The sequence below is a fragment of the Montipora foliosa genome, chromosome 1 (genome assembly GCF_036669935.1).
Source record: "Montipora foliosa isolate CH-2021 chromosome 1, ASM3666993v2, whole genome shotgun sequence".
Lineage (NCBI taxonomy): Eukaryota > Metazoa > Cnidaria > Anthozoa > Scleractinia > Acroporidae > Montipora > Montipora foliosa.
The window spans coordinates 33953496-33965995 of record NC_090869.1 but is presented as its reverse complement, the minus strand read 5'-3'; the positions used below and the strand labels follow the sequence as shown (position 1 = coordinate 33965995).

Here is a 12500-nt window from a genome sequence, read left to right as displayed (position 1 = left end):
CGTAGAATGGGCGAAATATAACATCTATCTAATCATTGGAAATGAATCATTTGAAATAGCCTTTTAAGACTTCCTGCTAAATTAACAAAAAAGGAGAGCTAATTATCTTTTACCTTGACTGCAGAAACAAACGGCTTATTCGAAGATTAGTTCCTGTTATGTGTTTTGTAGCCAGTCCTATCAGTCTCAGCAGATATTTTGAGTGACATCACCATTGCGTTTATTGGCTCCGGTGGCTTGCAGACGTCAATTTTTGTAAAGCATGAACGACTCTCTGCATGAAATCGCCTTCCACCAAATCATGGTTTATCTCTGGACACAAATTTTGAGAATTCATGTTGATGATAAAATTGGATTTTACCCCAAATTTCTATATTAATTAAGGAAGTTAATATCTCTTGGAGAAGTTCTGTGTTAATATAACTGTGTATGTTGCTTAAAGGATGTTAAAACGAATAACTAGCTAGACAGATAATCAAGCTACTAAATGATGAAGTTCATTTATAAATAAGCTCGAGCCTCCCACTCAATTTTTGCTTCACTGACGAGGACTGATATTCTTCTTTCACGTTACACTTAAAGGCCGTTTTATCTCTCTCTATTTTTGAGTGAACTTCTCCGCCTACTTTATTTTCACTTTTTGATGGAACTGAAAAGACAGACGACCGCAGCATCACTGCCTCATCGATCAATCATGTCAACCGGTGGCTGTTCGGGCTTTTGTTTCAAATTTAGATTCAAATGCTTGCTGGCAAACAAAATTCCTGAAAGTTTCTTTCGTTTACAATTTCAGGTGATAATTTAGTGCTCTAGGCAGATTATAGTAAAACAACCGGGGCTGCTGAGTGAAATAACATTGAAAATGCATTTGAAAAAATACAAGCAAGAAGCCGACCAGTCGTTGGGCGATGAAAAGAGCCACTTTTGAAAAAAAAAAGTCCTCTAGATAGGTCAGTTTCGTTACTGAATCGGTTCCAGATACAGCTTACTATATGCTCGCATTGGTCTCTTATTACTGACAAGTATATATCCTAATATCAGTTCTGTTAGACCTATATGTCGTTGACTGTATTCTATGTATTTCGCACGTCAGCTATCAACTTTGCGGGGTTCCGCAAAAAATTGAAATTCGGCGGAAACACTTACCGATAATGGAAGAATGTTTTTCGTTATTATTATTATTATTATTTTCTATAGAAAGCAACTGGTCTATCTTTAAAAACTGTAAGCATGAATATGGGATGTTAGACACTTGAACCATATCCTGTGAGCAGATCGTTTGGACACAAGGAAAAATATGTGTATTTACTGAGGGCGAGCGCATGCGATACTGATTCGTTTAATCGTGTCTTCGTTTTTATTTAATCATTTCTTCGAGCAAAATGACAACATTCTCCTCTTCTTGACACCGCAATTCTAGCGCGCTGGCCAATTAAGAATAAACTGAGTCAATGATGGCCGTTGAAAAGTCCTTTGAGCTCGACCGTCACCAGCGCTTGCAGATAACAGCTTCCAAATTCTGAAGATATAGAAGTGTTTACAGAAACCTGTTTCTCAAAAGCCCCGAACTTTGTGGGCCTAAAAAGCAATTTGTGAAACTAAGATCTGCTAATTCTGAAAAACACTGACCTTCGATTCAAACATTTTCAAAACCAACAACTGCAAAGTTTCATGACTTTAAACGCTTTCCTTTTGAAGATACAAAGCGTTTTATTTTCATCCAAAATACGCCCGAAGAGTTTTGGAACTTTCAGAAACGCCCTCCAGGATCGCATTTATCGGAAAATTCAAAAAAAAAAAAAAGCAACCTCGAAAGAGCTTTGCAAAATGTATTCTCATTTGCAGGTTTTTTATGCAACCTTTTTTTTCATTCATGTATTCATAGTCAAAGGCATCTCCGCTTCCTGCATACGTTAAAAGTTCTTAAGCATACTCTTATCAACCAATTTTCACCGACTGGGTCCGATCGAAAGCGATAGTCCTTTTAAGAGAACCTTTACGGAAAACTTAAACGTTGTGCGTAAGGAAGATAAGACTCGAAAAATTTCTTGCTCTTTTTTTCACATTAAAATACTAGTAGAAAGCTATCAGGCAGTCAAATGACAAGCATCTTAACCAGCTCCGTCCGTTGTTTTGTTTTATCTTTAACATTTTTTTTCTTCCCGGTTTAGTGTAATTTCATGCAAACTTGCCTAATTGTTTCTGGAGGCCGCTAAAATTTTGAGATCAAACCTGTTTGTGTAAGCAACTGAGAAACCCTATTTTCCAGTTCATCTTGCCATTTTTTTCTTCCAATTTGTTTTTTACAATTGTGCGGGTTTAAGTGCGCGGTATTTCTCCAATTCTATAATTAAACCACCATCATCTTGAGAACATTGAGAAAGGCATTCTTTAAACGTCCTCCCCTTTATTTTGAACATTTATTTAGTTTGTTCCATGGGCGCAAGTCAGCGACACAAGCGATAATGGGTAATACTGCAGCGGAACAAGAATATCAAACACCTGCCACTCCTCCGTAAGCAAATACAAATTTCAGAGCTTTTTCCTCGCAAAGTGTTTCCTGTTTACTGCAGTTGTCAATGGCAATCTTTTACTTTTGCATTTCCTTATTGGATCCTTCTTTCTCCCTAGTTCTCTCCACATTCTTTTGAAATACAACCCGAAAGCAGTAATGTTCAATTTTGACAGTTACATTTTACTCAGGCTTTAAGAATTGAGATGTACTCTGACAAAACTAAAAACCTCCAGAGTCAAGCTGTCAAGCTAAGAGATTATTTTGAACCCTAGGCCCTGCTGGCAGAAGTAATATACTAAAATATAATCACAATTTTCAAGTGCCTTTAATGTATCTTAAACTGGCGATGTGCCCGCCTGCAATTTTTCATTTCAATCCTCGCGCTCTCCTGTCATCTTCAATATCCGTGCGTCACTCAAATTGCCTCATATGCGGGAAGGCGTCAAATTGGAAACAAAACAAGGAAATAAAATTAGCCAGCAAAATTTTAAAAGATGTAGAAAAAAAAGATGATTTCTTTCTTCCTCTTCAAGTTCATTGTATCTTTTTTCCACCTTTGGGAAATGGGTTTGTCAACAGACTTATTTTTCTTGGGTTTGTCAGCAAAGTGAGCTTGTAATGGACCCTGGATAGTTTAATAGATCGGAGATTGATATGCCTAATGACGTAGTCCATCGTATTTTCATGCCAGCTTGTCAGTTTCCTTAATTAGCTCAAGGAAAGTTGTCTTAGGGGATGATTAGTTATTCGTCGCACGTTCAAATCCAAGTTTACAGATTTATTACTTCGGGTACGATGGGTCATTCCGGAATCGACCGCTGGGTCCCTGAGAGCTCCTGGAATAGAAATGCTTATTTCTCAAGAGGGTATAACGATGGATTCTATTCGTCTGTTTTTGCCCACTCGCTCTGTTCCAGTTTGGACAGGGCAATATTAATTTCTCTTCGAGTATCTAATTAATCTCTTGGAATAACATGGAAAATGTTTGAGCCAAACTAAACATCCACACCAATACCACTCCAATACCGAATTTAGTGTTAATAGCAGACAAGCTTTGGGAGTTGTTCTCTCCATAGTTCTTGTGAGGTTCTTGCCAAATTTTCGCCTTTCGTAATCTTATCTGATGTTTTCACTCCCTAAAATGGACAAAAAAGCATTACAAACTGTGAAAAGACAAGCCACAGATAAGATGCCACATTACCGGAGTCTCACATCGTGAAGCCGTCCACCGTTTCTGTGGATCCATCCAAGAGATCCGAAATCTTAAATTCCCACCACGTTCACTACATGATACTAGATCAAAATATGATGTGCAGTTTCATCGAACTTTTGACATTACTGGAGAGTGATGCTCGGTTCCCACCGTTTACAAATAAGTACGTTTGCTGATGAAAGATGGGGATTTCTCAGTTGTGGAAAACCTGTGAATAACATCTTCAAATGTTTCTCGTCAGCGGCGTTTGTTTTGCTAATTAGCGCGAAATTTTGTAATTTACCGGGGAATATAGTCTTTCCTCAGGGTTATCTAAAGGAATATCTCAGAGGGCAAAAGAGTAAGCGCTTTCGTTGTGTTCTTGAGAAGGCCATCACTAGGGAAAAGGAAATGGTACCCTCGAATCACTGTCGAATATGTATATTTTTCAATGTGGGCATTCCAAATTATACTTCCTCCAATGGAAATTCGATCAGTCAAATGTTCCGAAAACTCACTTTGGCTTAAAACACTTTAGATGATTTTATAATTCTGGCACAAGCTAAATTAATTTTCGTGTCTTCGACCTTTGGCTGTCGTTGTGTAGATTCACTTGTCTCGTGTTGCGGGGCGAGTTGAGTGACAAACATTATAATGTAATCATCGAGGTCAGGTATTTTGTCGGAGGCGTGCTGTTGCTATGGTTGGCTAAGCATCTGTCCCTAATACCTATTGTTAAATCCATCCGCAAGTCCTTGCCCTGCGGGATTCATGCCGTTGATATGACCCAAATCAATAATGTTCTATTATCTATTTGCGTCTTTTTAATTGCCAGCTTATTTGAGTGATAATTACAAGCCAAGAAAGCATATAAAAAAGCCGCCATCGCGCCAGAGGGTTGTCAGTTGATTTGCCGTGACTAGACAAGCAACGCGTTTGAGATTACACTGCGGCTATTTCGAGAAAAGATCAGACTTATGGCGGTTAACAACTCTACCGCAACATTGGCACCAGATGAATACTTCGTTTGTCGACAAGCGACAAAGCCCGAGTTTATACTTTACAGCGTTTTTCTTGTGCTGATCATGTTAGCCACATTGTTTGGAAACGCTTTAGTTATAACCGCCGTTTATCTATTTCATCGCTTGCGACGAATGACTAATTTCTTCATCATATCACTGGCAGTTTCCGATCTTCTCGTTGCGTTGGGTCATCTACCGCTCCGCATCGACCAAAGCGTTCATAACAGCAACTGGTGTTTCGACAAGACGCCCAACGATGTGACAACCTGCGCCTATTGGATAGTCATGGACACTGTGTTTAGCTGCGCTTCCATCTGCAATCTGGTTGTCATATCAATTGATCGTTTTTTAGCCATCACCAAACCTTTTGAATACCAAAACAGAATGACCAAACGAGTTGGCTTCTCGCTCATCGCGTTTGTTTGGTTATATGCCATGCTGTGGGGCGTTCTTAGCTTGGTCGATTGGACAAGGAATCCTAATTCCACCGGCGAGCATATCTTCGTTCGCTTCAATACGCGAACGAACGAGAGAAAATGCGGCAAGAATGACAAGGTGTATTACACCTCAGCTATGGCTGTGGCATTTTTCCTCCCTCTTCTAATAGTCATCGTAACTTATTCCTGCGTTTTCCGGGTAGCGTTTACGCAGGCGAAAGCGGTGGCGTTGCTGGACCCTAACAAGGGGAAGAAACATATTTTGCGCGAACTGAAAGCGACCAAGACTATTGCTGTTGTTATAGGAGTATTTATGGTGTGTTGGTTGCCGAGTTTTATTATCATTGTATTAAGCTTGTGGTGTAAGCAGTGCTTTACACCGTTTGTTACGAACAAAGATCTTTCTCTTGCTGTCAGGATCATATTTGTATTCGTTCTGCCGGTGATGAACAGCTCGCTAAATCCCGTGATTTATACGGTGTTCAACCAAGAGTTCCGAATGGCCTTCAGCCGGATGCTCTGCAGAAGTCAGGCTCCACGGAGTACGGCCGACGTCGAGTTCTCGGTGACTGAGCAGACAGCTTTCAGTGCAACTCGAGCGAAAGTTCAAACTGTGGGAGACAGCGGACGAAAAACTTGGTTCAGCATGAATGGCCGAGGCAAGGGTTGTAGTTAGTTATGAGGAAATAAACGTGCGACCTTCTGGGACTGTTGCGAAATCAGGGCAAAGAACGCCAGCTAATCGACGCTGAGATCTTGACTTAACTGTCATAGATAATCCGAGAAGAGCATCCTGAGAGTGCTGAAAAAGCAAAGTAATTCCAAACATTTTGACAGCAAGGCAACAGCCGCTTCATTTTGACCTACTTTGCCTACAGAGTCTGTGACTTTTTGATTAGAAATTTTGTATAAATATATAGGTTACTGCATCTGCCCTTGAGAAAAGCTCGGAGGGTCGAGTCTGTTAGCAGTTAAGGTTAAAGACTTACGTCGCTATTTAATTTTTTTTTTGTGCGGAGACTTCAAAGGTGAATGAATTCAAACAGAGAAAGTTCTTTCTAGAAAGAATAGAAAAAAATCCCTGCCGAAAATAAGGGCCTTTCTTTAATATATTTAAGTGCCTGATTTGTAAAAATCCTGAATATATCATTATTATTATTATTAATTTGGTAACCGAGATAGAAAAGACTTCCCAGAAATTAGTTCCTTTCGTTAATTTAGTTGGATGCAAAACAACCCGCGGCCTTCTATGTGCACGGCATGTGTTCAATGCATATACTTTTGCGAGGCTGCAACACAAGCTGAATTTAATGTAGGACTTTCAAGTGTATATATATTTCCACAAAAAAGGCCTAATCTTCGAGTTTTGACTTTATTGCGTATTAAGACGTACACTTTTGAAACAGGAATTATTATAACATATGATAATTACAAGTGAATTTTGTTTTGGTTATCTGTGTAACTTATTTGCGATAGACATAGCTACGTTCACGTTTGATTTTGCTTATCTATGAAACTTTTTCTATTAATGTCCAAGTTTGGTTTCTGAAGTAGACAAACCTAGTGAGAGCTATGGGCAGTTTAATTGCTTTGACGCATTATGCCGTAATAGAAGTATTAAGAGCTCTCCATTCTGATCAGTTTACTGCGAGGCTGCGAATGACTTTTACTTCGGTTTGTAAAGAATATGTAATTTTAGTTGTTATGTGATAAGATTAAAATTGGAAACTTTTTAATCTCTTGTTTTGTCTGTTGATCTTATTGCTTTTTCCTGCTTGGTTCCTTTCTCCTATCTATAATATTTTTTTCCTGCAGATCCAAAAGGAGAAAAATCCGATCTTCGGCCGTCGCTTAAGAATATCTCTATTCACAAAAAAATGTTTTAAGAATTATCTCTTAAGAGATAATTCCCATTGAGAATCCTGTCAAAAACTATAATGTACTATTCTGTATTACCTTTTATCGTATGCCTCATAAAGAATAATTGAACAGGCTTTTAAAGGTAAACCTTGTTTTGGTTCGCAGATTAAGAACAGGGTGTGCCGTAATTTATACGATTTAAAAACTTGTAGCTTTTCTATCTGAAGTATATGCCTCGGGGCATACTTAAGCAAAAACTGAGCAGCTCAAAAGATGATCGGTCAACAGTCATATGAGCCATCTTTTAATCAATAATGGAAACCAAACAGCACAATTTTACTTTAACCCCGGACTAAATCTTCCGTTTCAGTGCTGGTTCATTAGAGATTTCACTGAAATTAACATTTTCATTTGAACACTCTCCACGACTCGCATATCTGGTTAGCCTCACCATTTTACACTTGCTCTAAGTTCCTTCTAATAGCTTCTTGTTTTCTTCACCAGTTAGTTATGGAATGGGTCCAAGTTAAATTTAATAATTCTGAGTTCGAACACTACATTAACCCTCTCATCCTATCGGTTCAAAACGTGCTTATTACTTTTCAGCTCACGCGCGATGTATTTTGCCATTTTTTTCTTCAATCCGCAGGCGTTCTAGTAAACAGCGTACTGCACACGTGTTTGTTGCTCCGGATTAGCTTGCTGGGAGACGCCGAACAATTGTTTTACCTTAATGTAGTTTGTTCGGATGTGAAAAGTCACCCGCAAGGAATCTCAAGTTGATTTCTCAATGCCATTACTATTGTGAATTTTAGATAGAAAAAATTTAAAACAAAGCTCAACCCCTACGTATTTCAATTTCAGTGAACTCATATCGCCAGTTTGAGCCTATTTTCTAAAGATGCATGGAGCATTACTCATTCAAAATGCCTGTAACAGGCAAATTTTGGCCAAAAGCCGGTGTCTTTTATTTAGAGTTTTAAAATATTTTTCCTTGGGAAAGAAATGTACATTTTCCGATTGCTCGAAATGACGGTTTAAAAAGTAATTAGGTTCCTTTATAACCCCAATAAAGCGAAATTCAAGTCACATAAATTGACATAAGTTTGCTTATTTATTTGGAATACATTTGGTAGTTCACGTACGGTTATGAAGGGCTTAATTGAAATAGCATTATGTTGTCACGGTGCAAGAAAAACTTATTCTAAGAGGCTAATTTTCGAGTCGCTTTTTTGAGGGCGTGGAAACTTAATTGACGTACAAAGGAACTTCCTTTTTCATGCTGACGAAAATCGCTCATTTACGAGGACCAAGTTTCGTCAGGGACGCGAAGTATCTGCTTGCATGTTTCATACTTTAGGATTAAGGAAATTATTTTGTTACTCAAGCGCGTCGCTATTCTATTGGACAGTAAGCGATTCGCTGACTACGAAAACTAAACAAATGTCACTTGTAATTTACGCGTCCTTTATTAAGGCCATTTCTTATGAAATCTGTTTGTTTTAGACGCACATGTTTGCAGTTAGTTGCGTAGCACAGGCCGAGATGAATGCGTTGTTTTCCGCTTCTTTCTCAATAAATCAAATCATATGACTCCAATTTCTTGTACAAATTTGTTGAACTATTTCAATAAACCACTTTCAATTCGGTTTTAACAGGAGTCAGGAACATTACATCCGCTCCTTCAGTCTTGTTACTATTGGAGAAATTTCTTTATTTATGGAATGTAATGGAGCCTTCGTGCAATTGTAATGGAAGTACATACTACACTCATTTAGAATCTTTTTTGTTGTTAACCGAGGACTAAGGATGCTATTCATGCAAAGTTTTTATTATCCGTAATGCCACGTTTACTTATGCTTCTACGTTTGACAGGGAGTTTTGTCATTTAATGATTTCTTCGTTTACATTGTAAAATTGTGCTAGATCCGCCCAGTCTTTGTTAAGTGTTACCTATCATCAAACTATCAAAATATTCCATTCATCCAAGAGGTTTCATTTGCTTTGTTTGTACAGTGCAAAATTCTTCTGTTTCCCGCCTTATCCTCGTACAATCAATCTCCACCCTTGTTCTCTCTCGGGACGTAAATGTATAATCTCTGTTTACTTATTTGTTTATTTTAAACAAGAACAATTTTAAAAATGTGTAAAGGCTACGTATACTTTCGCCAACAACTGACACGGTTAAAGCAAAATGACGTGAAGACAACTTCTAGACCGAGATACAAATTAATCGTAAGGAAGGAAGGGAAGGGAACTTTATTTAAGTGTCTAGTCGTTCTAGCGCTGGAGCGCTAATTGGGGACACTGTAAACTGAAATGAACAATGAAAGTAAATCAAGTCAAATGTTGGTTTTTGAGGAGAGGGGAAGCCGGAGTACCCGGAGAAAACCTCTCGGTGCAGAGTAGAGAACCAACAAACTCAACCTACATATGACGCCGAGTCCGGGAATCGAACCCGGGCCACATTGGTGGGAGGCGAGCGCTCTCACCACTGCGCCATCCCTGCACCATGTCATTATTTCCACCAATTTATTTTACTGCTTAATTTCTGTTTAGCATATCTACCTGGTTTGGTTCCTTAGAATTCTGATTGAAATTAAAGCAAGTGATTTAGCAGATAAGGCCTAACCAAAGTGCTTTCCAATTGTATCGAATCAAGCAGCAAATGGTCCTGAAAATACCAGCCCTCCACTTCCTCCTACCTCCAAATCCTCTCATATCTTCCTCTCTACCCACGCCACAAAACAGGTGGTACTTGTCAATATGTAGAAGTACTATAAGGAAACTTATTGTTGACGTCATTTTGAGTCATAATTAACATGCGGGTTTGCACGCAGAGAGCATCACTTAGTTAAATCTTCAGATAACGAACTAGTCGTTGGCCATCTAAATTTGATACATTCTTAGGCGGCAAAAGCGATAACGACTCCATACATTGTTTTGTAAAATGTTGAATTTTCAAAGCATCATTGCATTATATCACGTTCAAAGTTACGCAATGCACTTGCGATATTCAGTACTTCATTCTTGGCTGCCTGATAAGAAAACGATGCGGTCAGTAATAAAATGAAGACTTCAGATTACAGACCGGGTACAAAATGCAGACTGAGCAAAAGATAGCCTGTTCCCGGCTGCCAGATAGTCGGGAAAACGAAAACAACTGTGTGAAAAACGAGTGGGGGCCTGTGTCGAGGTGAAGCCAAGCTCCCAGCTCCCACTCGTTTTTCGCACGCAGTTTTCTTCGCTTTTCCGCGATCATCTGGGAACCTGGAACAGGCTAAGCTAAACAGTTCTGAATCGATCACATTTCATTATTGTCACGCAATTGCTTCTCCGAGGTCATCCTCTCGGGTCTTTTTCTGGAAATAATTGTTTTACAAGAAAGTGACACAGATTAACGGTGTACACTTGATCCATCACATGTTATTGTGAGGGTGTGGATGGGGTTAACTGATAGCTGAGAATCCGGCAAAGTTATATTTAACTGTCAGCTGAGAAATGGCCGAGAGTTTGACTGATAGCTGAGAAATTCTGTTACTGTTAGTTACGGTGGATAAATTTCGTTTGAATGTCCCCTTGATATCATTAAAAAAATAAGTAGCAGAACATCGCCAACCATGCGCTGTTTGCTCTGGGGCCGGGGAGGTACTGCCATATATGGACTCAAGAGAAAATGAGGGGACAGAGAGGGAGGCTCCTGGTCCAGCCCTTGGGATATGTCATGTCCACAAAAGTTACTTTTAGACGAGCGGAAGTCTTCCGAGACGTCCGCATGCAGGCCAACTTCGGTCCGATGTTTGAAAGAAAATAAATATTCATCAGCCTTCCACGTGCGCCGTCATTTTTTCTTTTCATTAAGAACCTGAGAGCGAGGCAAGACTGCATGCGGACGTCTCGGAAGACAGACTTAAGCTAGAACAAAGACTTCCGCTCGTCTAAAAATAACTTTCGTGGACATAACATATCCCGGCCAACGCCCTGAGCCTCCCTCTCTGTCCCCTCATTTTCTCTTGATGGACTATATAGGTAGTGCCGCTGTGAAGGGTATGAAACTGTTAGAAAGGGCCATCACTCAATTTACAAATTAATTTAGAAAAACTGCAATGCGATGCAACGATCTATGCATTACGTTGGGTCAACACAAACAGTGATAAGCATAAACACACCACTGTTAGGACAGATCAGACAGTAGTTCCATTTTGAAGAGAATGCCTTCGTAAACGTTGTTTGATATGTACTAACAGTCGTGTGTTTATGCTTATCATTGTGTTGATCCAACGTAATGCATAGACCGTTACACGGCATTACAGTTTTTTTAAATAAGTTAATTCATAAATTGATGCATATTGATCTCTTCAGATTCAATGTCATTCCGTTCAGCAAATGTCACCAGTAAGTGATAACGGTGGCATGTTTTCGCGGTCTTCTTAACTCGGTTAGCCAGGGTAGCCAGGCACGAACCGTTAGCATGGCAAAAAGATATCCCGGTGCTTCGCGCAAGTTACAGCGCAAATAGACTGGGTGATCATATCAATACGAAATTTGGCCAGAGTATTAAGTACCCATCACAGATTTCTCACATTATATTTTCCTCCAAAAATAACGTTACCATGGCAACGATATTAGGCATTTCTTTGAGCCTCAAAATCACCATATAGGGGATGGTGAAATCTTTTTAATCATAATGTTACAAATAATCTCTAAAATGTTTAAAACTCAACAAAATCTGTAGGCCAGTTTTTCGGAAAAATCAGTTTTGTTGAAATGTCGCTAATTTTTTTTCACCTACAGAATTTTTTGAAATTTGAAAGACAAACGTTTAAAATTAATCTAAGCTAACGTGCAAAAATTAAAAAAAATTCACCGTCCGGAAGCAGAGATATAAATGAGTAAAGTTGCAAAATCAGGAAAAATGAGGGGGTTACAAGATCGGCATTTACGCATGCGTCACCCGCTCATTCGAGTGCACGCGCGAGTGGAGCTAAAGGCCAACACAAACGGATTTAAGTGACCATTAATTAAACCGTTTGTGTAGAATTTTTGTAGTTTTCGTATTTATATCCATATATATAGGAATTAGAAGAAAGTGTTTTGTTAAAAAATAGATTATTTGATTCTGTTAATTGATTCCTTGATTGACATTTGATTACCTTAAGATTAATAACATTATTAAGACCGGATAACACGAAAAAAGTTCACTTTTTCTGGGACGTTTTGCTAACGGATCTATGCTAACCTGTTTGTTCACCAACCTGTTTTTATATTTCTGCTAACCTGTGGTACCGAACTTTGAGGACTGTTTAATCTACTGGATATCGTCACAGAAGTAAGTGATCGATGATGTGAAATCTGTTGAAATCAAGCGCCGTAGTCCGTATTTTATTGTAGTTCATAGAAGCTGAAATTATGTAATATTTTCCTTTGTAGATCGAATAAAATGACATTAAGAAAATTATACGATTTGAGTAATC

General features: G+C 38.9%; 1 protein-coding gene across 3 annotated transcripts in view; it reads left to right on the top strand.

Moving 5' to 3' along the window:
• The window catches only part of LOC137997254 (D(1) dopamine receptor-like), a 30319-nt gene extending 23423 nt beyond the window's left edge, over nucleotides 1-6896 (top strand). For 2 of the 3 annotated variants that reach the window (XM_068843152.1, XM_068843135.1), the window contains exon 2: nucleotides 4543-6896. In XM_068843152.1, coding sequence (XP_068699253.1) covers nucleotides 4685-5842 — 1158 coding nt within the window. In that variant the 5' untranslated portion in view covers nucleotides 4543-4684 and the 3' untranslated portion in view covers nucleotides 5843-6896. Of the gene's footprint in view, nucleotides 1-3756; nucleotides 3892-4542 lie in introns of those variants that run through there. The other variant, XM_068843143.1, reaches the window with a different exon arrangement.
• The last annotated feature ends 5604 nt before the right edge of the window (nucleotides 6897-12500 follow it).